Source organism: Felis catus, chromosome A1 (assembly GCF_018350175.1).
Source record: "Felis catus isolate Fca126 chromosome A1, F.catus_Fca126_mat1.0, whole genome shotgun sequence".
NCBI lineage: Eukaryota > Metazoa > Chordata > Mammalia > Carnivora > Felidae > Felis > Felis catus.
The window spans coordinates 123,583,307-123,608,977 of record NC_058368.1 but is presented as its reverse complement, the minus strand read 5'-3'; the positions used below and the strand labels follow the sequence as shown (position 1 = coordinate 123,608,977).

General features: G+C 35.2%; 1 protein-coding gene across 3 annotated transcripts in view; it reads right to left on the bottom strand.

The window, feature by feature from the left end:
• The window catches only part of MTREX (Mtr4 exosome RNA helicase), a 107,676-nt gene that overhangs the window by 71,724 nt on the left and 10,281 nt on the right, over positions 1–25,671 (bottom strand). For all 3 annotated transcript variants that reach the window (XM_003980964.6, XM_045060726.1, XM_045060724.1), the window contains exons 3-14: positions 25,083–25,149; positions 21,103–21,165; positions 20,134–20,246; positions 14,276–14,450; positions 12,677–12,767; positions 11,133–11,257; positions 9,768–9,866; positions 9,002–9,104; positions 7,126–7,257; positions 5,246–5,325; positions 3,629–3,739; positions 1,589–1,690 (exon numbers count right to left, since the gene is read on the bottom strand). In XM_003980964.6, coding sequence (XP_003981013.2) covers positions 1,589–1,690; positions 3,629–3,739; positions 5,246–5,325; positions 7,126–7,257; positions 9,002–9,104; positions 9,768–9,866; positions 11,133–11,257; positions 12,677–12,767; positions 14,276–14,450; positions 20,134–20,246; positions 21,103–21,165; positions 25,083–25,149 — 1,261 coding nt within the window. The remainder of the gene's footprint in view (positions 1–1,588; positions 1,691–3,628; positions 3,740–5,245; positions 5,326–7,125; positions 7,258–9,001; positions 9,105–9,767; positions 9,867–11,132; positions 11,258–12,676; positions 12,768–14,275; positions 14,451–20,133; positions 20,247–21,102; positions 21,166–25,082; positions 25,150–25,671) is intronic.

Below are 25,671 nucleotides of genomic sequence, written 5' to 3'. Positions count from 1 at the left end.
TATTTTAAAATATAAAACATGAAGCTTTTAACTGCTTTACAGACAAATCACATTCTATAGGAATTTTTAAAAGTTTAATTTTAAAAAGTTACAGGTTAGAGAAAGTTTCTGAATACTATGTAAAAATTTCTAAAGAGAAATGGCACCTATCTCACTGTACTTCTATTTCTTTTGTATAGCATTCAATAAATTTTAAAATTAAAAAAAAAAAAATGCCTTGCCTTTACAATTCTACCGTGAGTGCTTTTCAGTGTTTTGATGATTAGTAATTACTGCCAGAAACTTCTCTAAGCAGAAAAAAATCACTTTCAAGGACAAAAGGTTAAGTGAAGAAATAGCTGACTACTGAAAAATTTCTCAAAACCCAATTTACCTGAGTCTTCTTGGCTTGTACTGGAACTCAAACTAGAAATTTCTCTTCTACCTGCTTTTCACCCCTGGGAAGCTCCCCTGTGTACTGGGTAAGTAACCATTTGCTGCTGTTTCTAAGTATAAGGATTGCCCTCTCTATGAAGTGTCTTCTTTCATATTCATATGCTTTATCCTTCTGTACGTAACTTCTTAGAATCCGTAACACAACATTTTATTATATTCTGCTAACTAAGTTTATTTAGAGATTGGGTTTAACTTTAACAAAGTTTAAATTCAGGAACTGTTTACTGAATGGGTTCCTTGTCCCTGATTAAGAATTTACTTTTTATCCAAATTCACTGTTTTACACATGATTCCACCTTTCTCTCCTTTCTTGTGCCTTAGAAGACATTACGTCTAAACCTATTAAAACTTCTATTTTAAAAGTCAAAGATTAAATAATGAGGTGCAACTGCAGTCAGTACAGACTGGGTGCTTTAAATACCCTAAACTTTAAAAAATGAACATTCTAGATATATTTAAATGCTTTAAGGGCGCCTGGGTGGCTCAGTCAGTTAAAAGTCTGACTTTGGCTCAGGTCATGATCTCATGGTTTGTGGGTTCAAGCCCCACGTCAGGCTCTGCGCTGACAGCTCGGAGCCTGGGGCCTGCTTCGGATTCTGCGCCTCCCTCTCTCTCTGCCCTCACCTACTCATACTCCGTCTCTCTCAAAAATAAACATTAAAAAAATTTTTTTTAAATGTTTTCAAGCATTCACGAATCATCTGCACACTCATCCCTCATCATCAAACTCTTTCATCAAGAGCGGTTTTTGTTTTTGGCTAATGGATAGAAGTGAAGGATCTCAAGTGTAATGTTGATGAACTCACTTATTGGCTCGGGTGCAAATTCTTCAGATTTATAACTGAAAATCTCAAAGATTATATAAGCCCAAATCACTTTAGGTAAAACAAATGGTAAAATAAAAATTATTTCAATACATTGGGGCACGTGAGTGCCTTAGCTAGTTAAGGGTATGACTTCGGTTCAGGTCATATCTCACAGTTTGTGGGTTCAAGCCCCGTGTCGGGCTCTGTGCTGACAGCTCAGAGCCTGGAGCTTGCTCTGGATTCTGTGTGTGTGTCTCTCTCTCTGCCCCTCCCTGCTTGTGCTCTATCTCTCAAAAATGAATAAATGTTAAAAAAAATTATTTCAACATGTTAATTATTTTACTTACCCATCGGAAATCTTTCCCATCAAATTTTCGGGCATTTGTAAATAAAACAGTTCTAGCTGGCATATTAATTCCCATGGCAAAAGTCTCTGTGGCAAATAAGGCCTAAATAAATGAAAAATTTACATGATTAAACATGTACATTAAGCTAAAAAACTAGTTTTGTAATTTTCAAGTACAAACAAAACATTACTTTTCAAAATTAGTTATTAGAGATTGCAAAAATAAGACCACATACTAGTCCCAGATGTGTTTCAGTATTTTAAATATAAAATGATTAAATAGTATCTAATGTCCCTTGCATCCCCGAAATTTTTTAATTTAGGGAAAAGAAAAGTCTTTCCTAAATTCCAGTGGTGCTAACTTGAAGAAGATACTACCGGTTAATGTACAAAGCATGAGGCTGTAGATTACTTTTCTAAACACAGAAAGTCACATTTCCTGGCTCTCCAACTAATGATACCACAGTTTTGGAGCCATCTTCAGGATCTCTGAGGGGAGAAGAGAGTTACTGGCTAAGTTCACTTTTAAGACTTTACCAACAAAAACTGGACCACACAAAAAACTGTATGGTTTAAGCACACAAAGATGTATACATACAAGTGAAGTCACTGAAGTATTATCAATATAAATTTTCACCAATAGAAATGAAAATTAAAAAATCTTATTTCATCAACTCAAAAGAATGCCATTCACTTGTTAAAAAGAATGAAAAGCTATGCATATGACAAAATCTAATAACATGGGTAGTATAATTTTTGTCTAAAATATAAGTCATCAGGTGTCTGGGTGACTCAGTCAGTTAAATGACTCCTCATTTCAGCTCAGGTCGTGATCTCATGATTTGTGAATTCGAGCCCCACATCAGCCTCTGAACTGACAATGAGGAGCCTCCTGAGGATTCTCTCTCCCTTTTCTCTCCCTCCCCCACTAATGCTTCCTCCCTCTTCCTCTCTCTCTCTTTCTCTCGCACTGTTTCCCTCTCAAAATAAAGAAATAAAATTAAAGAAAAGTCCTGTATTATTTGTATCTATGTGAATGGGTATTCCTGAGAAGTGAAGGGGAATATGGTCTTCCATTTTTTGCTTTATTTGCAATCGTTCTATTTGACTTTTACCACCACCAAATATCACTTAAATTTTTAAGAAAAGATTCTTTAAAATAAGCCTCAACAATAATCAACAAAAGAACATCAACAGGGCCTTACCAGAACCCAGGTATAAATAGTAACCAATTTTCTATCTAAAATTCCTAAGTTATGTTCTTAAATGTGACTTTTTAAATGTTCTACTTAGTGCTGAGATTCTCATAAATCTGATTTTTAAAATTCTAACCTGAATATTAAACATAAAGTAACTTATGAGTCATATGCAGGTTTATGACTACATTTTGAATTTGTTTCCCATTTTTAACACCTTATTTTTGGGTACAAACATCAACATAACCTTTAAAATTAAGTTAGACTCCCTGCAGTTTAAAATAGCATATCCTGAAGAACTCCTTTGTAAGTCTACCAGCAATTCTCCTGTCTTTTCTAATTGTTTTAATCTGTATATAGAAAGGAGTCCACTAAGAATCAATTCCATTTCTGATAATTAAATAGCACCTTCTGAAAAACCCCACATTGTATAGTGTTACCATTTCTTACTTGAATAATAGGAAGAAAAACCAATAAAATTTTACCTATAAACCTGAATGAAGTATAACACTACATATAAAAATCAACTTCAGTATTTAAGTCATTCCACAGGACCTAGTTTAAAAACATATATATGTAAATATTTACTTTTAAACATTTTTTTAAATATTTTATACATTCATATGTATGTACATATATGTAAAGCTGCCTAGAAACAGTGTTCTAAATAATTCTCAAACTGTTGGGACACCTGGTTGGCTCAGTCAATCGAGCAAGCAGCTCAATCTCAGGGTCGTGAGTCCAAGCCCCATGTTGGGTGTGGAGCCTACTTAAAAATAATAATAATTTTCAAACTGTCCATATGACACAATTCTAAGGCATAATAAATAAAAATAAAATCATACCTTTATCAATCCTTCAGAAAAGAGAATTTCTATAGTTTCTTTCAAAATAGGAAGTAAGCCACCATGGTGAATACCAATTCCCCGCTTCAAAAGAGGAAGTACATGTTCGACCTATGTTTGGAACAATGTTTATTTTTCAATAATGTACAGAAAAGGGACATCAAAAATGTTAAACCGAAGTAAGAAAAATGTGTGATCAAGAAAGAAGGCTGTTCAAAGAAATGTTATATAACCTTTTCAGAATAAAAGCCAAAACTTAACCCATATTCCCAGATTATTAAACTCAAAACTCAACATAATTCTGTCCTAGCTTTCCTTAACGTGAATGATATATTTTAAATAAAATTCATATATGCACTGCTGCCTCTTTCAAATTTTCCAGCATCACTTCACCTTGTCCCCAAAAACTAAGTCATAAGGACATTTATATCTGCACAAAATAAACTTAAAAAAATAATAGCCAGTTCCTACTAAAAATAAATAAATAAACACAAGGCATACTCTATATAAATATGTACTTCACCTAAAAACAATTGAATTACTGAAGAATTCATCCTCGTTAGCACTTTAACAAATGGCATTACATGTCTACTATTAGAACTATGCTAAGGTAACAAAAATGTATCAAGACATAGCTCAGCCCTCAAATACTAGTAATTCAGGTTGGAAGAGAAATTACAAGAAAATCTTGTAAGTTAAATACTATTTTAAACATCCTACTGCAGTTTTACCATAAATCCCTTATATATCAGAGCAATCATTTATAAGCAGAGTATGATTGACCTCTGAACTTTCTTTTCACAAAACAAAATTTTCATATATTAGGTCATACTACAGGAGTTCTCAGGTTTGGATGCACATTAGAATCACCTGAAGAGCTTCTGAGATTCTAACAACCACAACACACACCAGACCAATGAAACCAGAACCTCTGAGAGGGGCACCTAGTCATAAGTAGATTTTAGAAATTCCAGGCATTTCTAATAGTCAAAAGAGAAGCCACTGGATTAAAAGCAGAGTAGACATTAAATTCCTTGCTAAACACATGATTTTCATTAGGTGTTTTGTTTCGTAGTCCTATGAATTAAGAAATTTAGTGACTTGGGGTACATGGGTGGCTCAGTCAGTTGTGTCCTACTCTTGATCTTCAAGCTTAGGTCATCATCTCCTGGTTCCTGAGTTTAAGGCTTATGTCAGGCTCCTTGCTGACATGCAGAGCCTGCCTGGGATTCTCTCTCTCTCTGTCTCTCTCTCTCTCTCTCTCTCTCTCTCTCTCTCTGCCCCTCCCCCTTGCACAGGCACTTGCTCTCTCCCTCCCTCCCTCTCTCTAAATAAAATAAAGAAATTTATTAACTAGCACTAATAATTCTGTAGTATTAGGAACTGAAGCAGTAATTTCCAGACCATGCTAGTTTTTAGTTCCCTTATGGAGCAAATCTTTCCTTTTGTCATCTTTTCAGAGGTGTAAAATAAAAATCAAGGTATTATTTCTGGGTACAACGCAACATATTTAAAGCAGTGCATAAACAGTGCAATATATAGTAACAAAACCAAGAAATGCAAAGTGAAAGTACCCTACCACACTTAATACCCACACTTAGGGACACTAAATCATACCTGAGGGAGTTTTTTATCTTCATCAGACAAGCAGTCAATGGCATTACTGAATACTTCTTCAACCATCTTCTTTTCTTCATCTAAGAAAAAATTCAAAGGTACATAAATATCTAAATGAATCAGTGATACCAAACCTCACACACTGTAGGGGCGCCTGGGTGGCGCAGTCGGTTAAGCGTCCGACTTCAGCCAGGTCACGATCTCGCGGTCCGTGAGTTCGAGCCCCACGTCGGGCTCTGGGCTGATGGCTCAGAGCCTGGAGCCTGCTTCCGATTCTGTGTCTCCCTCTCTCTCTCTGCCCCTCCCCCGTTCATGCTCTGTCTCTCTCTGTCCCAAAAATAAATAAACGTTAAAAAAAAAAAAAAAAAAAAAACCTCACACACTGCAAAGAATAAAAAAATATATAAAGAATAAAAGAGTATTTAAGGCAGTCAAAAGGGAAAGTGGATAAAAATTACCATTTAATAAAATTCATTGCCCTTCAAAATATAGCTAACAGAATTTATCCATGAATAAAAGTACTATCTTATAAAAATAACAAAAACTACACTAAGTGCCATATATCCAATATTTAAGACTAACAATTATAGATCACAGGGATTATTATTATCCACTACTGAGGAAAGTGAGACTAACTCCAAATGATGGAAACTGCTATTAACTGTTAGAGGAGCAATTCCAAAACATATGCTCTTAACCTTTATACTGCCTTCGCATATAGCATCTACTAAATAATAGGAAGCCAATATATATTTGCTCAATTAAATATATGACCCTGCGACATTAAGCAAATTCAGCATTAGCAGTTAAAAGAAAACATTTCTAAGCAGAGCAATTTCTCCATTAAAAAATAAAATATTACTAACTTTAGGAGTTTATGTGGGTTATCTGTTATTATCACTTTGCTTATGGATAAGTAAAAAAACAGCCCTAAAATGCATGGGTTTAGTTCTGTGCCTTGGTAATGAAAGCAATACAAATGACATTTGATTTTGGATGACTGAGGATATTATTCACTCCTCACAATACAAGATTACATATGTAAAAGGATGAAATGAATAATAAATGGGCTGGTATTCAGTATGCTGAATTTTGGATAGGCTGTGCTACTACCTAGCTGTGTGACTTTGAGTTACATTTACAGATAATATGTGGGAATAATTTATTAATTAAATATAAGTAACTACTTTATTCAAAAGATTATACCACGGTTAAAAAGGGCAAGCCTTCCTGGTTTGGATTTCCAGAAGAATGAAGCACAATACTTTGTTTTCTTTTTTAACATTTATTCATTTTTGAGAGACAGAGAGAAGACAGAGTGTGAGCAGGGAGGGGCAGAGAAAGAGAACAGAATCCGAAGCAGGCTCCAGGCTCTGAGCTGTCAGTACAGAGCCCAACGTGGGGCTCGAACCCATGAACTGTGAGATCATGACATGAGCCGAAGCTGGACACTTAACCAAATGAGCCAACCAGGCGCCCCGAAACCACAGCACTTTCTATATAGAAAGTGATCTGACCAAGAAACCTAACCTTACGTAGTCACACAGAAAATCCCCAAAGCAAAGGAGCTTATGGCAATGAAGTATAAGGGAATATAATTCTAGTATTTTTCAGTAAGGGTCTTTGGATTTTACACAGAGCAATGTACTTTAAACCTCCCAGTAAAAGAAAACAAAAGAAAGGAAAGGAAGGAAAGAATAAAACAAGGTCTTTTTAAAGATTTTACAAAGGTAATGAGTACTTGTTACTGTGACTGTAGGGGGAACTGCATATCCTAGCAATACACAATAGATTAATCACAACATATTGATCTTCTTACTAGAAACAGATATACACTCATTTACACGTAACATTAAAACTATGCTGAAATTACATAGTACCTGTGTTAAAATCTAATTTGGTCATCTGAAGTGCATAGGCTTCACAATCCTTCTTACTAAAGCTGAAAATAATTACAGGTTGAAAATTTCTTTCCATAATCATCTTCACAATCTTGAACACATTTGATGGTCCTGCAAAAAGAGTATATAAACATATGTAAAAATTACCTCCAAATGGATTATAGACCTAAACATAAAATACAGAACTATAAAATTCTTAAAAACTATATAGAAGTAAATCTCCAAGATATGATATTAGGCAAAGCATTCTTAGGTATGATATATAACAAAAGAAAAAAAAACATAAACTGGATTTCATCAAAATTAAAAACATTGTTTTGAAGGGGGGAGGGGAAGGGCAGAGAGAAAGAGAGCGAGGAGAGAGAGAAGAGAGAGAGAAGAGAGAGAGAGGAGAGAGAGGAGAGAGAGAGAGAGAGAGAGAGAGAGAGAGAAAGAGAGAGAGAGAGAGAAAGAGAGAGAGAGAGAGAAAGAGAGAGAGAGAGAGAGAGAAAGAGAGAGAGAGAGAGAGAAAGAGAGAGAGAGAGAGAGAGAGAGAGAGAGAGAGAATATGAATCCCAAGCAGGCTCCACAAGGTCAGTGTGGAGCCCGATGTGGGGCTCAAATTCACAAACCATGAGATTATGACCTAAGTGGAAATCAAAAGTCAGACGCTTAACCAACTGAGCCACCCAGGGGCCCCAAAAGACACCAACAAAAAGTGAAAAGACCACATTACCACAGAATGGGAAAATATAGATAAGGGTCTACTATCCAGAGTATACAAAGAATCCTTATAGCTCAACAACAAGACAATTGCATTTTTCAATTGGCAAAAGATTTTGAGTATTTCTCCAAATAAGATATACAAATAGCCAATAGGCACATGAAAAGATAAATGAACACCACATTAGCCATGAGACAAATGTAAATCAAAACCACCCTCAGATACCACTTTATTCCATTAGGATGACTATATTCACATAGATTACAGTAAATACTAGCAGGGATGTGGAGGAAATAGAAACTTCAGACCCTTCTGATGGGCATGTAAAATGGAGCTGCCACTTTGGAAAATAATCTAGCAGTTATTCAAAAATTTAAACATATGAAATACCATATGACTCAACAATTCCACTGCTAGGTATATGCTCAGTGAGAAAAGAAAACCTATGCTTACATAAAAACTTACAGAACACAAATATTTACAGCACTATTCACAATAAGCAATAAAGAGAAATAACCAAAATGTTCAACAACTGATAACAAATAAATAAAATGTGGCATATTCATATAATGAAATGTCGTTTGACTGTAAAAGGAATGAAGTACTGACATATGCTACAGAATGAATGAACCTTGAAAACAAGCTAAGTGAAAGAAGAAGCTGCAAAAAAACACACAAATTGTGATTCTACTTATATGAAATGTTCAAAAAGGAAAAAAGAAATAGAAGGTAGATTAGGGACTGCCTAAGGCCGAGGGGTGCGGGAAGAGGTGAGGAAAAATGAGGAATACTTGCTAATGGATACAGGGTTTCCTTCTGAGTTAATGAAAATGTTCTGGAATTAGATAGTAGTTGCACAAGTTTGTGAATATACTAAAATACACTGACTTGTACACTTAAAAAAGGTGATTTTTATGGTATATGAATTATATCTCAATAAAAAAAAACTATGTTAATGATTGCATAATTCTGTTAATATACCAGTAACCATTAAATTGTACATTTTAATGGATGAAATGTATAGTATGTGAATTATATCTCAATTAATGTCATATAGAAAAAAGAGATGAACCTTTATCCAATTTTATCATTTACTATCTAGATCTTTATACAGCTTCCTGAGGGAAAAAAGTTAACAAAATTTCAAATTACCTTTTGTTCCTCCTTTTCGCCCCTTCTGATCTCCTTTTGCCAAATCACCAGCATCTCGAAGTACTTGCATTGCAGTATTAAAATTATCTTCTCTGAAGTCACCCTGGAATCAAATATTTTTCTACATTACTTCAATAAGATTTAACCAAAATCCAAACATTTTTCATACCTCCAAACAAACCTTCCTCAAAATAAAAATAATTTAATACGATAATGATAACAAAGGTCAATAAAAGAGTTAAAACGTGTTGTACAGGGACACTGGGTGGCTCACTCAGTTAAGCATCTGACCCTTGATTTCAGCTCAGGTCATGATCTCACTGTCATGAGATGAGCCCCCTGTGGGCAATGACCCTGGAGCCTGCTTGGGATCCACTTTCTCCCTCTCTGCCCCTCTCCTGCTCACAGGCGTGCTTTCTCAAAAATAAACATTAAAAAAATTGTAAAACAAAAAATACAAAATAAAGTTGTGTGTAAGGTACAATAAAAGGTGATAAAGAGGTATTAAAAGGGGGTAAAGCAAAACATAACATATCTGAAACACATCCTAAGTCCCTATTCTCCAGGCATTTTAAAATACTGGGAAAGAAGAAAAATCTTAATTCATGCACAAGAGAAACAGAGAACCAAACACAAGTCTTAAATATAATTTCTGAAATACAAGTACACACAAACCCAACAATTCTGGACTATAAAACTACTCGAGAAAGAAAAAATGAACTTCTACCCTGACACTACAGATTAAGAATCACCATTACTCCCTTACATTTTCATCAACCACAAGGTGCAGGCCATCTCCCCCTGCTGGAAAAATGTAGTGCTGCAATGGTGTCGGCCGATAATCTGTGTAAATTACATGACAAGGCTGTAAAAACAATGAAAAACAATTAGGCATGTAATATTTAATTTCTTCAAAATAATACTGTGTATTTGATCTAAGTAAAAGACCTTGGGGAAATACACTTTTGAATTCAACATCCCCAAAAGAGAAAAACTAAAAATTTTTAAAACAAGGCAAGAGAAAAATGTGGAAAAATCAGCTCTCAAATGACATTACCATCTATTCAATTTTATCAATACCCTCATTAGGGCCAGATATATGATTTGAATTTCAATAAAGACCTTGGATTCATACCCTAGACTTGTGATACTAAAATTAAAGAAGACGCCTGTTACTACACTGCAGTGGTATGGTGAAACAGAATGCTCCCTGAGGTAAATGGGACTTTTCTGACCCAAAGTGAGTTTTCAAAGCTTTACTAAATCAGCAGGTTGAAGATCCACTAGGTTTCTATTGTACAGAAGCAACATAGGTGTTAGAAAAACACAATTAGAGACCTTATGAACAGATAATACTTTGTAAGAATATTGGTACAAAGGAAAAATGAGGGCAGGAAAACAAAACCAAGAATAAATTTAGTACACATAAACAAATGTTTGCCATAAGGCCCTATACTGCTGCAAAAGTTGGACCACAAAAGCAAAAGGAAAACATGTGACTGTGTTCACAGAAAAATCATATCACATGCTCAGGAAATGCCCAGCTTTTTCCTGGTACTGAGGTCTTAGAGGAAATTCTCTTCTCAGAGGGCTCACTCTATGAATAAATGCATTAGTTTCCAAACCTGGCAGACCACCAGGATCAACTTGGGAGCTTTTAAAAGTCAGAGCTCCCAAGACCCTACTCCGGGAGATGCTGATATATTGGGTTAAGATGGCACTCAGAAATACAAACTTAAGGGGCACCTGGGTGGCCCAGCTGGTTAAGCTTCCAACTCTTGGTTTCGGCTCAGGTCATAGTATCACGGTTTTGTGAGTTTGAGCCCTGCGCTGGGCTCCATGCTGACAGCGCAGAGCCTGCTTGGGATTCTCTCTCCCTACCTTCCCATCTCTCTCTGCCCCTCCCCCACTCATGCTCTGTCTCTCTCAAAATAAATAAATAAACTTAAAAAAAAAATACACGCTTGTAAAAAGCTAGTCGGTTGATTCTGATGAGCTTGGTTGACTTGAGAAGTAATTTCAATTAAAAGCTTTTCTTAATTCTAGGGCGGTATCAAGAACAAAGTATATAAGATAGCAATCACAACTTAACGTTTTAAGTATTGAAGACTTCAAAAAACAAAGAAAATACCTGTTTATGCAAATGGCAAATCCATTCAGCAAACTGTCGGGCATTTGGAATAGTAGCCGAAAGAAAGACATAGTGGACATTGTCAGGAAGCAAAATAATAGTTTCTTCCCATACAACACCACGCTCTGAAAAAAAAAAACAAATATACCTTGGAATTCAGAGTCACTTTATTGGTAAGTAATCTAAAATTATCTTATCCCAAGCTCATTAATTAGAAATGCAGGCCACTTTACACAAATATTTTTAGCTACAAATCCCTACTGAAAACTACTATGGTTCTTACCGTGAATTTACCCAGTAGAAAAGTGGGAGACTAAATCACTAAAAGCACAATGTACTCTACAATTACAGCCTCTGGAGTAGCTCCAGACTGAACCTTCTCACACAGCATAAGAGTCCCATGACAATGGAAACAGTATTTCCATTTCATTTTGAGAAAACAAAGTTAATAACTTTTAGAAAAGTTATACAGCAACAAATTTCAAAGACACACTGTTACTTTACTCTAAGGCAACTTTCATCCAAATTACCCTCATGATCTCTAGATATGAAAGATTTAATGAGCAGTAAAATCATGTCAGTTTTTATTTAAATGGAAAAAAAAATCAGCCTGAGAATTTTCCTCTAAAATAAATGTATCAATACAGGATTCAGAATTCTATTAAAAAAAATTTTTTTTAATGTTTATTATTTTTCAGAGACAGACAGAGTAAGCAGGGGAGGGGCAGAAAGAGAGGGAGACACAGAATTGGAAGCAGACTCTAGGCTCTGAGTTGTCAGCACAGAGCCCAACACAGGGCTCAAACTCACGGACTATGAGAACATGACCTGAGCTGAAGTCAGCCACTCAACTGACTGAGCCACCCAGGCACCCCCAGGATTCAGAATTTTAAAACCAAAACAGACCTATTCAAAACTTACTTTTATGAATTTGTTACTTGCACTACAAATACAGGTGAACTCAGTATTTTAGTTTAAATAAAAACTGAATTTTACTTGTGTACATACTAAATATTTAACTTTTAAAAGTAACCATTAGCCCTCCCAGCTCCACTCAAAAGTCCAAGTATACCTACTAGCCTTTACAATAGTGTAATAGTGCCAGTAAAGGGATAATTATAATTTTTTCTCATTTTTATTTCATAACCCTTAGTATTTTTTTTTTACCATAACCATGCATTTCTTAGTTTTTAAAAACTAAAATAGTAACGAAAAGTCAAGAAAGTTAACTCTGTAGGCTAAAAGTTTTAAAAATTCTTTAACAGTTATTTTGGAGCATTCTCTATTAAAAACAAACTAGTTTTAATTCCAATTGTTTTGTATGAATTTGCATTTTTTCTTACCTGATTACTATTTAAGAAACTAAAGTTAAATAAGATCCTATCTGAAGTATTATATCATGTTTCTCACAGTGTAGTGGAAAATCTATTAGAACTCTAGCCACATGAAAATTCAAAGCAAAATTTAACTAGTTCTTCAAAATTCCTAATGCCCTTCTTAAGGAAAATACATGGTACACATCTCAACAACATGGCAGAATATACCTGAATCTCTCATGTAATGAATTTCATCAAATATGACCCAAGCAACTTCTCGCATAACTTCAGAACCTCTGTACAGCATACTTCTCAAAATCTAAAAAAATATAAATGATTTCACAAAATTGTGACACAAGTTCTTTCTAACAAGAAATTTTAGAAATGCTTTTTTAATAGAAGTATTAAAATAATTTTAGGAGATTACATCTTAAATACATTTCATAAATCAAATAATATTCCTTCTCTCATAAAACCAAAATAAATGGCTTTTCAATAGTTAGTAATCAGGTACAATCCATGGAGAGAATTATCACTCCTATTTCCATATATCTCAAGTATGAAGCCACTTCATTGTACATACAACACTCATCACAAGATCCACACTATGTAGCATATGAGAGTAACTTAAAATTATCTTCTATCCAACACATGGTACCTTATGCTGTTTACTGATTTTTTCTACTTCATCTCACAACATGGATGCTCTCTGGCAACCAGTATCCTGATTTTTGAGTTAAAGAAAATCTTCCACACATGGGAAAAAGTTTTGAGAATGGAAACTTACTTTGGGAACCAAAATGAAAAGTGAGCAATGTTTTTGGTTGACTCTGCAGACCAGAAGCTAATTTACACTCTGTTGTACCATGTCCTTATAAAATGCAGGGATATAAATCAAGTACGTATGAAAGTACTTGGTATAGCAAAGATAACTGATTGTATTCAAAACATAAGATATAAACACATAGGTTTTAAGTAAAACTTAACTGCTATTATGGGAGGAAACTAAACTGGGCATTTTAGAAGAACTTATGTATTTGTATCAACACTAAGATACAAAAATAAAAAGTGGAAGGAAAAGCCACTGCTTATATGAAACTATGTATACAAAACTCTATTTTCTTTTTTTTTAACGTTTATTTTTTGAGAGAGAGCCCACACACAGTTAAGAGCGGGGGAGGGGCAGAGAGAGACTCCTAAGCAGATCCTCACTGTCAGCACAGAACCCCATGAGGGGTTGGACCTCACAAACAATGAGATCATAACCTGAACCGAAATCAAGAGTCTTTAGGCTTAACCGAATGAGCCACCCAGGTGCCCCTCACCAAATATTTTTAAAGACTTATTGTCACTGACATGAAAACAAACTGACGGGGCTACCCGGGGAGCTCAGTCAGTTCAGTGTCTGCCTCTTGATTACAGCTCAGGTCATGATCTCACGTTTGTGAGATCAAGCCACACTACTGGCTCTGTGCTGAGTGTGGAGCTGGCTTGATTTTCTCCCTCCCTCTCTCTCCGCCCCTCCTCTGCTTGCGAGTGCACTCTCTCTCAAAAAATAACGTTTTTTAATTAAAAATAAAAATATTTGGTGAAAAAAATCTATATCATATGACAAATAATAGAAATATTAAAATTTACAACTAAATTTATGTAATTACTAAAAATAGACCTTTAAGATGAACTTTTTTCCCTGTCAAGTAAATCTCAGAAAATAAAGCATTACATTTTGTTTATATAGAGCAAGTAAAACGCATTAGGTGTTCTCAGTGAATAAATACATTAATTAAATTTAAAAGGAAAGACTGGATGAGGCACCATATAAATTACCTCTGTGGTCATAACAAGACAAGATGCTGTAGGATTAATAGTAACATCTCCAGTCATCAAACCAACATCTTGAAACTCTTCATACATTTCTCGGTATTTCTGGTTACTCAGAGCCTTAATTGGGCTGGTGAATATTACACGCTGTTTTTCCCTTAAGGCCAATGCAATGGCATACCTAGAAATGGGAAAGCAAATAAGAATCAAGTATTTACAAAACCTTTTCTTTAAAGTATGTAATTTAAAAATTCTGTTAATATATAAATTGTCACAACTTCCCCTAATTACTTATTTTCAATGGACTTGGCAGAACATGAGTATCTTGTTCTAATCACTACTAACAAACTATTAAAATAATAATTATTATAATAAATCTGAAATGTAGTGGTCTAACCAAACAAGAATATTTAATTTTAACTCTTGTCTCTTGGAGTTAATGCAACTTAATTATTAATACCAAAAGATTACTAATGGTTACCCTATTTCTTCCAAGTAAAACACTTTTGGTTCTATAAATGAGCCTCCAAAAGTTGAGAGCCTCTGCCTGTCTGTTTATACACATATAGAGCATAAACAATTACTGAACACTGGAAAATGAGCTTTGCTCTTTAGAGTTTCAAAAATAAGTTCATCCATATGTATTCATTCCCACATGTAATAGATATCAAATCAGTCCTTGCCTGGAATTATGGTAGGTCTAATTATGGAAAAGTTCCTCCATAGCTATTAACAAAATGCAATAAAGTAGTTTTGGTTTTCTAAAGAAAATTTAATTAAGTATTTAAATATAGACCATGATGACTAAAGTTAGCATTGTGGTAGAGTCTTCTTGTTTAAAACACAGTCTGGGGGCGCCTGGGTGGCTCAGTCGATTGAGCGTCCGACTTCGGCTCAGGTCATGATCTCACGGTCTGTGGGTTCGAGCCCCGCATCGGGCTCTGTGCTGAGGCTCAGAGCCTGTGCTCAGAGCCTGGAGCCTGCTTCGGATTCTATGTCTCCCTCTCTCTCTGACCCTCCCCCGTTCATGCTCTGTTTCTGTCTCAAAAATAAATAAACATAAAAAAATTTAAAAAAAAAAAAAAAACAAAAAAAACAAAAAAAAAACACAGTCTGGCCCACAAAAGGCTTATAACCTATTTGAGGAAATAATGATATCACAACCATATAACCATATTTCTCAAATAGTTAAATAAACAAAAAATTAAAAGCTATCCAAACATGATCAAACACAAACTTTGAGAAAGATATGAAAGAAAAAAGGATATAGAGATGCTACAATATATTATCTAAAATGTCCACTTTCGAACAAAACATTAGAAGATAAAAGAAACAGGGAAGTATGATCCATCCCTAGGGAAAAAAGCAGTCATGAGAAACTAATTCTCAGTGGGCCCAGATATTGGACTTAGCAGACACAGACTTCAAAGCAGCTATCAGAAACCAGTCCAAAAAATGAAAGGAAGCCATATTCTAAGAATTAAAGGAAATAGAGGGTAATTATTCAATAAACAGGCCATCTGAACAGAGAGATATTGTGTTTATACTTATCCATAAATGAAAACCCTACAGGTGAAAAGTATAATAACTGAAATGAAGAATTCACTAGATGGGTTCAAGAGCAGATTTGAGATGACAGAACAAAGTATCAGTAAATATGAAGATAGATCAACAAAAATTATCGAATCTAAAGAAAGGAAAAGAAACAACCTCAGTGTCCCAGTGGAAGATTCAAAGTGAGGAAGAAGAAAAAACTATGTGAAAAAATAACAGTGAGAAACTTCCTAAATTTGTTTTAAACAGAAAAATATTAATCTACAGATGTGACATATACAATAAACCCAAGCAGGAAAAATGAAAAAGAATCACACCTAGAAACATTATCAAACTGAATGACAAAGACAAAGCAGTAAGAAAAAAACAATGGAAAAAATTAAAAGACCCAAATCAAACTTGTAGAGATGAAAAATCCATTGTCTGATTTGAAATATACTGGATAGAATTAATATCAGATTAGACATGGCGGAAAAAAAGATGAATAAACTTGAAGACCTAACAAGAAAAGCTGTCCAAAGTGAAAAACACAGAATAAACTCCAAAAAACAAAATAATAATAAACAGAGTGTAAGTGGGCTGTGAGACAACTTAAAGTGGCATGATACAAGTTTAAGTGAAGATCCCAAGGAAAAAGGAGGATGGGGAATGTTTGAAATAAAAAATTGCTGAAATTATCCCAAATTTGATGAAAACTATAATAAACCTACAGATCTGAGAAGCCCAACAAACTCAAGCACAAGAAACATGAGAAGAACTATGTAAAGTCACATCATAATCAAACTGCTCCAAGACAGTGATGAAAATTAACAGTGAAACATTCCATCAAAACAATATGCAGGAGGAGGAAAATATGGACCTGTAACACAGGGAAAAGTCAATCAAAACAGATTAGAAGTAACACAAATGAAAAAAGCAGTAACAAAGACATTTAAACAGTTTGTAAACAGTATTCCATATGTTCAAGAAGCTAAAAAAAAGTTAAGTAGTAAGAAGACAAATGGGAAATAAAACAAAAAACAAAAAAACCCACCACACATAAAAATAAACTTCCAGCAAGGAAAATCTGAGCTAATAACAAATAACAACATCCGAGATAAAAATACATGGAATGGGATTAATGACATATTAGACAATGCAGAAGCAAAGATTAATGAATTGGAAGATACAGCATTAGAACAGGCCCAAAATGAACACAGTATCAATGAATCATGAGGCAACTTTAAGTAGCCCAATGTAATAGTAATCAGAGACCTTAAAGAAGAGAAGCCAGAGGCAACATGGAAAAACAAACCCAAAGTCCAAGAAACATGAAAAAAACTACATCAACCAGCCTTATAAATTGGTTAAGGGGTGACTGGGTGGGTCAGTGGGCTGAGCGCCCAATTTTGATTTCTGCTTAGGTCATGATCCCAGGGTCATGGGATGGAGCATGGCTCCGCGCTGAGCATGGAGCCTGCTTATGATTCTCTCTCGCCATCTGCCCCTCTCCCCAGAGCTCATGCTCTCCTCTCTCTCTCTCTAAAAATAAATAAACTGCTTAAAACCCTGATAAAGATAAAATCTTAATTAAAAGTAGCCAAGAAAAAAACGATACATTATCTGCAGAGGAACAAGGTAAGGATGACAGGGATTTCCTGTCATAAACTATGCAAGTCAAAAAGTACTCTTAGAGGAATTAGAATTCTTTATTGACTGCAAGTATCTGTCAAAAATGAAGGCAAAGTAAAAGATGTTTTAGATATACAAAAGGTGGAAGAGTGGCACCTGGTTGGCTCAGTTGGAGGACCATGAAACTCTAGTATCTTGCAGTTGGGGGTTTGACCCCCACGTTGGATGGAGAGATTACTTAAAAATAAAATCTTTACCAAAAGAAAGAAAAAATTAAAAGAATTTTTCATCAAGAGATTTGTGCTACCATTAACTGTAAAAATGTTTCTTTAAGAAGAAGAATGATGTTGTTCAGACAGCATCAGTTTAGCAGACTAATCTGTAAAAAAAACAGATAACATTACCCTGATACCAAAACCAAAAAAAGATACTACAATAAAACTACAGACCAACATCCTTCATGAACAGAAGCAAAAATTCTTACCACAATTTAAGCAAATCTAATCCAGTAATGTATCTACCAACATGAATTTTGGGGGGATTCCTAGACCCAATTCAAACATGGGAGAGGGTCCCCCACTCGCACCACCAACCAATTCTCAGGCATTGGCAGGGTGTCTGAGAATTCAACTAAATTCTGACACTCCCCAGAGATAGCAACAGATTCTACATATTAAGGGCTCAGTTAACACTGTCCTCCAGCCCCCACTTCAGATGCCAGTAGCAAGCTCCAGGCCAGATACCTGTGCTTTTGACCAAGTGATTTCAGATAGAGGGTTCCAACAACTTCCTCCTTGGTACAGATTAATTTGCTGGAGCAGTTCACAGAGCTCAGTAAATATACTAATTATATTTGCCATTATATTAACAGATACACAACAACCAGATGAAGAAATACACAGGGCAAGGTATGGGGAAGGGATGAAGATCTCCCAATGCCCTTCCTATCCAGGTGTGCATTATTCTGGAACATCTGTTCCCAGAACATCTGCACATGTTCACCAACCTGGAACCTCACTGACCTGAGTCCTTTTGGGTTTATGGAAGCTTCACATCACAGTCACGACTAAGTCATTGGTCAGTGGCTGATTCAACCCTCAGCCCTCTTCCCTCTACTCTACAGGGATCACATAGTTGGTTCTCCTGGCAACCAGTCCATCCAAAGTCAACTCATTAAAACGTAACAAAAGACCTTTATTGCTCTTATCACATGAAATTCCAAGGGTTTTAGAAGACTTGACCCAGGAACCATGGATGAAGACTAAATACATACAAGAAACATGTATTTGGTCATCAAAATGACTAAATATGTATCTTATAAATCACAACACTGCTATTTATTACAAGCATATGTATCATAACCTTGTGGTTTATCTCAGACTGGTTTATTATTTGAAAATTAATGTATTCATTATATTAACAGAAAAAAAATTGGACAAAATACAATAGCAAAATATTCTATAGGCATATAAACACACACAAGCAAACTCAGAAGTGAACTTCCTTAAAATGATAAAAAGCATCTAAGAAAAACCTATAGATAATAACATGCTGATGAAGACTTAATATCAGGAACAAGGCAAGGATGTCCTCTCTCATCTCTTCCATTCAACATTGTACTAGGCTGTGCTAGTCAGTTCAATAAGGCAAGACATTAAAAGTATTTAAAATAGAAAGAAGTAAAACTGTCTTTACTTGCAAAAATCAAAAAAATTTAAACAGTAAAAAGAATTTTTTTCTTAGTTTTTATTTATTTTTGAGGGAGAGAGAGACCAAGCGAGCGAGCATGCTAGCAGGGGAGGGGCAGAGAGAGGGGGAGAGAGGATCTGAAGTGGCTCTGTGGGAGCCACTCCACAGCAGGGAGCCCAATGTGGGGTACAAACTCATGAACCCGGAGATCATGACCTGAGCTGAAGTGAGACGCTTAATCATCATCTGAGCCACCCAGGAGCCCCAAAATTTAAACTTGTAAAGGGTGAGATTAAAAAATAAAGTTATTTCAAAAATTCTTTTAAAAAGTACACAGTAGGGGCACCTGGGTGGCGCAGTCAGTTAAGTGTCCGACTTCAGCCAGGTCACGATCTCGCGGTCCGTGAGTTCGAGCCCCGCGTCAGGCCCTGGGCTGATGGCTCAGAGCCTGGAGTCTGTTTCCGATTCTGTGTCTCCCTCTCTCTCTGCCCCTCCCCCGTTCATGCTCTGTCTCTCTCTGTCCCAAAAATAAATAAACGTTGAAAAAAAAAAAAAAGTACACAGTAAAACAAGAATGGAACAGAGGAACACAAAACAGCCAAAAAACAATTAATAAAATGGCAATAAGTACGTTATCTATCATTACTTTAAATGTAGATAGACTAAATTCCCCAATAAAAAGACACAGAGTAGCTGAATGGAATAAAAACCACAAAACTCAGCTATATGCTGCCTAAAGAGACTCGCTTCAGATATAAGGACACACACAGACTGAAAGTAAAGGAACGGGAAAAGGATATTCCATGCAAATGGAAACCAAAATTAAGCAGGGAAGACCACACTCAGATCAGACAAAATAGACTTTAAAACGAAGACTATAATAAGAAATAAAAAAAGAACATTATATAATAATAAAGGAGTCAATCCAACAAGAGAATATAACATCAGAAACCAGCATAGGAACAAATATTAACAGGCCTAAAATTTCCTTTAAATAGAAAGCTACTCACTCGGCGCATACAGTTTTTCCTGCTGATGTATGTGCAGATACTAAAACAGACTGATTATTATCAACACACTGAATGGCTTCTCTTTGAAAAGCATCAAGAATGAACGGGTATTCCTATAAAAGAAAAAAAATAGTATTGGCATGAAAATATCTAGCCATATCAGAACACACTTAAAATCAAGAGATGCTAGCCCCCTCAGAAGCATTCTGGGAACACTTCTTTATGATTCTATTTAAAAATTATGCCACCCACCAGAGAAAATTAGGAAGACTAAAAAAACACCTTTAAACAGCACAGAAGCTAATTCTGCTATCTTTCAATTTACTATGCTAACATACACGTTATATTAGTTATAACAGGGTAACACTGCCATTTGTCAACATGTTTTGTGGTAGGCACTGTGCAACACATTTTCCATACATTATTAACCTTTACAGCAACCCCTAAAATAGGTATTCTTTCCATTCAGATGGGAACTCTGCTCGAGTTCACTTCAGTTCCCTCAGCAGAGGCAGAATAATACATCTACTAGACTTGAAGAAATGCTCCGTTTTTCATTTAGAGAAAAATGACTCTGAAAATCTGAATTATCATTTAAGGTCTACCAGTACTTCAAAATCCATTTAACATAAGCATTAAAGTTTCATTAAAAGCTTGTTAAACTTCTCAAACTATATGTATGACATTGCACACATGCTTTTTTTCTAAAGAAAGATGGACATATTTTTCATTAAATTCTTTAAGAATGTGGAGAATCATTACTTTCATTTTTAAAAATCTCATCACATCATGCATGATTTTCTTCATGGTAGTTTACTGATTTGGTTCTCATTATATTTGACTTCAGGTAGCTTCTTCTTGGTATACACACACTGGGAAGTATAAAAATCTCATTTGAAAGAATTTATCTTTAAGATTTTTAGAAAAGAGACACAAAACTGTACAAACTGTATTGCCCAAAGTACAGACCTTTGCAGCTTTTCCAACTCGAGGTTTAAGTGGTAAATAATCTTCATCTGCAGGAAGTGCAACCTAATGTTAAAACAAAAATCACCAACTTACTATTCGAGAACTGATGAACATTCAACATTCCATAATTAATGCTGGCTTGAAAAGTACAAGTGATAGGGTCTGCTACAGTCTTAGACACTATAAAATTAAATAACTGCTTTTAAGAACAAGACAAATGCTAAAGCTACAATAATCAAAAAACCTCTACTTATGTTTATCTAACGGTAAGGGGATTAAAACCCTTTAAGTCCATTTCCCTAAAGAAATTGTGTTTATTAAGGTCTAGGACCTATCTTAGGTATCTTTGTATTTTCCACATGTAATGTACTGCCTAATATTAAGGAATTAATATTAGCTCAAAAAAGCTAAGTGGACACAAAAACGGACGCTGCCACATGAAAGAAAACCATGTAGAATAAAATACTACTCCATATTTCCTAAAGCAGAAACTTTCTTTTCCTCCAGTAAAGGTTAAGATCTGGAGAGCAGGGGCAACTGGGTGGCTCAGTCGGCTGAGTGCCCAACCCAGCTCAGATCATGATCCCAGGGTGGTGGGATCGATACACCTCTGTCAGGCTCATGCTGTGCATAGACCTGCTTGGGATTCTCTCTCTCCTTCTCTCTGCCCCTCTCCCTAGCTTGTGTGGGTACTCACTCTCTCTCTCTCTCTCTGAAACCTGTATCAGGCTGATGCTGTGCATAGAGCCTGCTTGGGATTCTCTCTCTCCCTACCTTTGCCCCTCTCCCTAGCTTGTGTGGGCACTCGTGCTCTCTCTGAAATAAAAGTGTAAAAAAAAAAAAAAAAAAAAGATCTGGAGAGCAGCAGTTCATAATGTATCTAAATTCCTAAGAATTAAACCATTTAGTGTTCAAATAATGCACAGGGGCAAAATAAGGTACACACTAAAATTAGAAATAATTTATAAGAGCAAAATCTAAATAAGCAAGTATTACATGAGATTACCCACCTTAGCAATACTAAGAAATCTTCAGTAAATTTCCAACTCAATTACAGCTGACCCGTGAACATGGGGTTTGGGGCAACAACCCCCCCACCCCCCCATGCAGTCAAAAATCCACGTGTAATTTCTGATTCCCCTAAAACTTTACTATCAGTAGCCTACTGTTAACCAGAAGCCTTACTGGTAATATAGTTGATTAACACATATTATATACATGTATTTTATACTGTATTCTTATGATAAAGTAAGCTAGAGAAAATGAAATTAAGAAAACCCTAAGGAAGAGAATATATATTTACAGTATTGTATTTATCAAAAAAAAAAAAAAAAGTCTACATTTAGGGGCGCCTGGGTGCTCAGTTAAGCATCTGACTCTTATCTCAGGGTCATGAATTCAAGCCCCAAGTTGGACTCTATACTGGGCATGAAGCTTACTTTAAAAAAAAAAAAAAAAAAAAAAATCTGTATTCAAACTCCTGTTGCTCAGGGTCAAACATATAACCACAATGTGGATTGTATTTAAAAAATGAATAACTAGACTCTGATCCTAATTTAAAATAGTGAAACTTAGTAAATTATGAAACCCAATGAATAGTAATACCCAGTATAATGAATGTGTTAGAAGGACTGTGACATTCTAAATGGAATCTATAAAGGTGAGATAAGTAAGAATGTGGTATTTTATGCTGCATACATTAAGAAATACTTATCAAATGTTTTTATTAATGAATGAATATTTCTGGGGGACAGAATAGTTTTCACTAGTCTTTCCCTTAATACTGTATATTCCTCTTTATTAGGATTCTAAGAAATTTACAGGTAGTTTGATAGTGAGACAACTACTTATGCTTTAAATTAAGGAAATGACATGTTTTTGTATACGTCCATCTCTTATGAATATGACAAAAGTGAGTCTATCCAAGAAAGCACAACTGTTGGTACACTGAGAAAATCAAATTTCTGGATCTGAAAATCTGAAGCCTAGACTCCAAATCATGTTATGATCCCCATTAAGATATGATTAACTTATATGGCTGTATCTCATCAGTTGAGTGACCCTCTCACATCTCTTTTGGTACTTTCTATGACATGAACCAAGAACATCAATGTGAAGCAATTAGGATTTTAGCTTCTGTAAGATTTAACAGCAGCAAGAATAATAGGTTATGTTTCACATGTATAAAAATCAAAAAGTTTTTGTTTTTATTCTCTGAGAACAGTCTGGGTAACACTAACGTGTAATGGTAGGAAAGAGAGACTAAGAGTCAGATAAATAAAAAAACAGCAAAATGATCAAGAGTCAAACAGACATACTAAATAGTCATTGGTGATTCTTGTGACAACAGTTTGAAAGAAATGGAGAAAGAAGAAATCTAATTATAGTGTATTTATAAAAATGAATGGCAAGTTAGAAAGTCTAGCAGGGATTTTCCTAGCAGAGTACTCAATAGCAACTCTCAAAAGTAAGGGACCACATCTCTTCTATTTCTTTATACTTAGTGAATAATACAATGTTCCTGGCACTCTAAAGATATATACTGATTGAATGACCACAAAAGGGGGAAAAAAACAACATAGTGGCTGAAAAGCAACCTAGAATAAGAGAATCTTCTGAATATTCACATGCTGATAGGGAAGGGCAAATACAGAAGAGACTCCACTCTAGAAACAAGGGAAAATGAAGGCTTTTAGGTCATTGTGAAAGCATGACAAGTTACAACCAAGAACACTAGCTGAACAAGCCTCCTTAGCATTGCCTTTTCCTTTTAGTTGACAGGACAGGTGTGAACAGGCTTGGTGAAGAAGGTTATAAACAGAGGACACTCCAATTTGATAGCCTCAACCCTCTAAATGAAGTAAAAGGTAAAGTTAGCTGCTAAAAAACTGAGAAGTGACAGAAGGAGGGACTGTGGAGAATTGTGAAGGACAGCAAGAACTTGTAACCTCTTAAGAGCAAATTGTGTGGCCTCCCTCCCATCTTTTTTAATACCAGAGCAATGAATACGGTCTAACATAAGTACTGAATGATCAAATGGGTATTACAAATTCCAAACTAAGTGCTATTCTAAAGGAATACAAAGGAACTCATAGAAACAAGTGCTAAAAAACAGGTATTTAAAAAAATAAGGTTATAAATGTTTATCAAAAGCCATTTTAATTCGGAATTACTCTGCTTATTCAATAAAGACTTTTAATAAGATTTTATTAGTATAAACAGTGTTACAGTTCTCTTAACGTTTTTTAGTCCCTTATATTTATAAATTCTTCTAAAAGGGGTACTACAAGCTATCAGTGGTTACCACCTTGTGGCGAATAATGAAATTGCAATGTATCAGTAACCAGAGCAGGACATGAAAAAGCATGTGACCTATAAAATGGCACTGTTACTTGACTTTGGGAGTAAGGGGATGAATGGGTATTGAACACCTACTCTGTGCTGGGTAACTTACACTAATTTTCTTCTATAATCTTCACAACCAACACATTATTCCAAATTTAAAAATTTTAAAAAACAATGTCAAAAAGGTTAAGAAATTTGGGGCACCTTGTGGTTCAGTTGGTTAAGCATCGAACTTTGGCTCAGGTCATGATCTCACGGTTCATGAGTTCAAACCCCATATCAGACTCTGTGCTGACAGCTCAGAGCCTGCAGCCTACTTTGGATTCTGTGTGTCTGCCTCTCCCCCCTCGTGGCCTGTCTCTATGTCTCTCAAAAATAAACAAACATTAAAAAAAAAAAAGGTTAAGAAATTTATCCAAGACTGTAGTTAAAGTGCTGTTCAAGATAAAGTGTTGTTCAAGATACTAGCTCAGGTTAGGATACAAAACCCCAGCTCCTTCCACCTGACTATATACCCTACAGAAACTGTAATTGTTTCCAAAGCCCCTGAGGCTAAATGGCTGGCTGATCATATTAGATAGTCCAAAGCAAACTTCCATTTATAACACCAATTTCCATATACTGTTTGTGCTTACCTCATGTGTACACCCTTCAACAGTTTCAACTGATTGTACCTTGACTCTGGGCATCAAGTCAGCCAAACTTAAAAAAAAAAAAAAAGTATTAAAGCTGTGTTAAAATACATTATTTTTCTATGATTAGATAATAAGCCTCCTGTATGAATTGCTAAGGAAAAGGACACTGCCTAATTATGAGTATTACAAATTGGAAAAAATCTGGCTATTAAGAATATTCAAAAAAGTGTTCACATTATTCAAATATAGGCTGAGAATTCAAAATCAGTTAACATCTATTTTACAAATACAGAACAGATGCCAAGTGGATTACTCAAAGAATTATGTCAGCTGAATTCCAGTAACTATTTAAAAAAAAGTACCCGTTCCAAAGCATTGTCACTACTTCAAAACACGAAGCTCGTTATAAAAACCATTACACATGATAAACAGTACAAAATAAACTAGCTTAATACAGACATTGCTATAATTAACAGAAGTGTTCCCTATTCAAAATCTTAAGTTATACTCATCTAGGTTCTGTTTAGATTCTGAAAGGACATGACTGTGGACAAAGTAAAGAAAAATAGATGTATTTTTATACTATTCT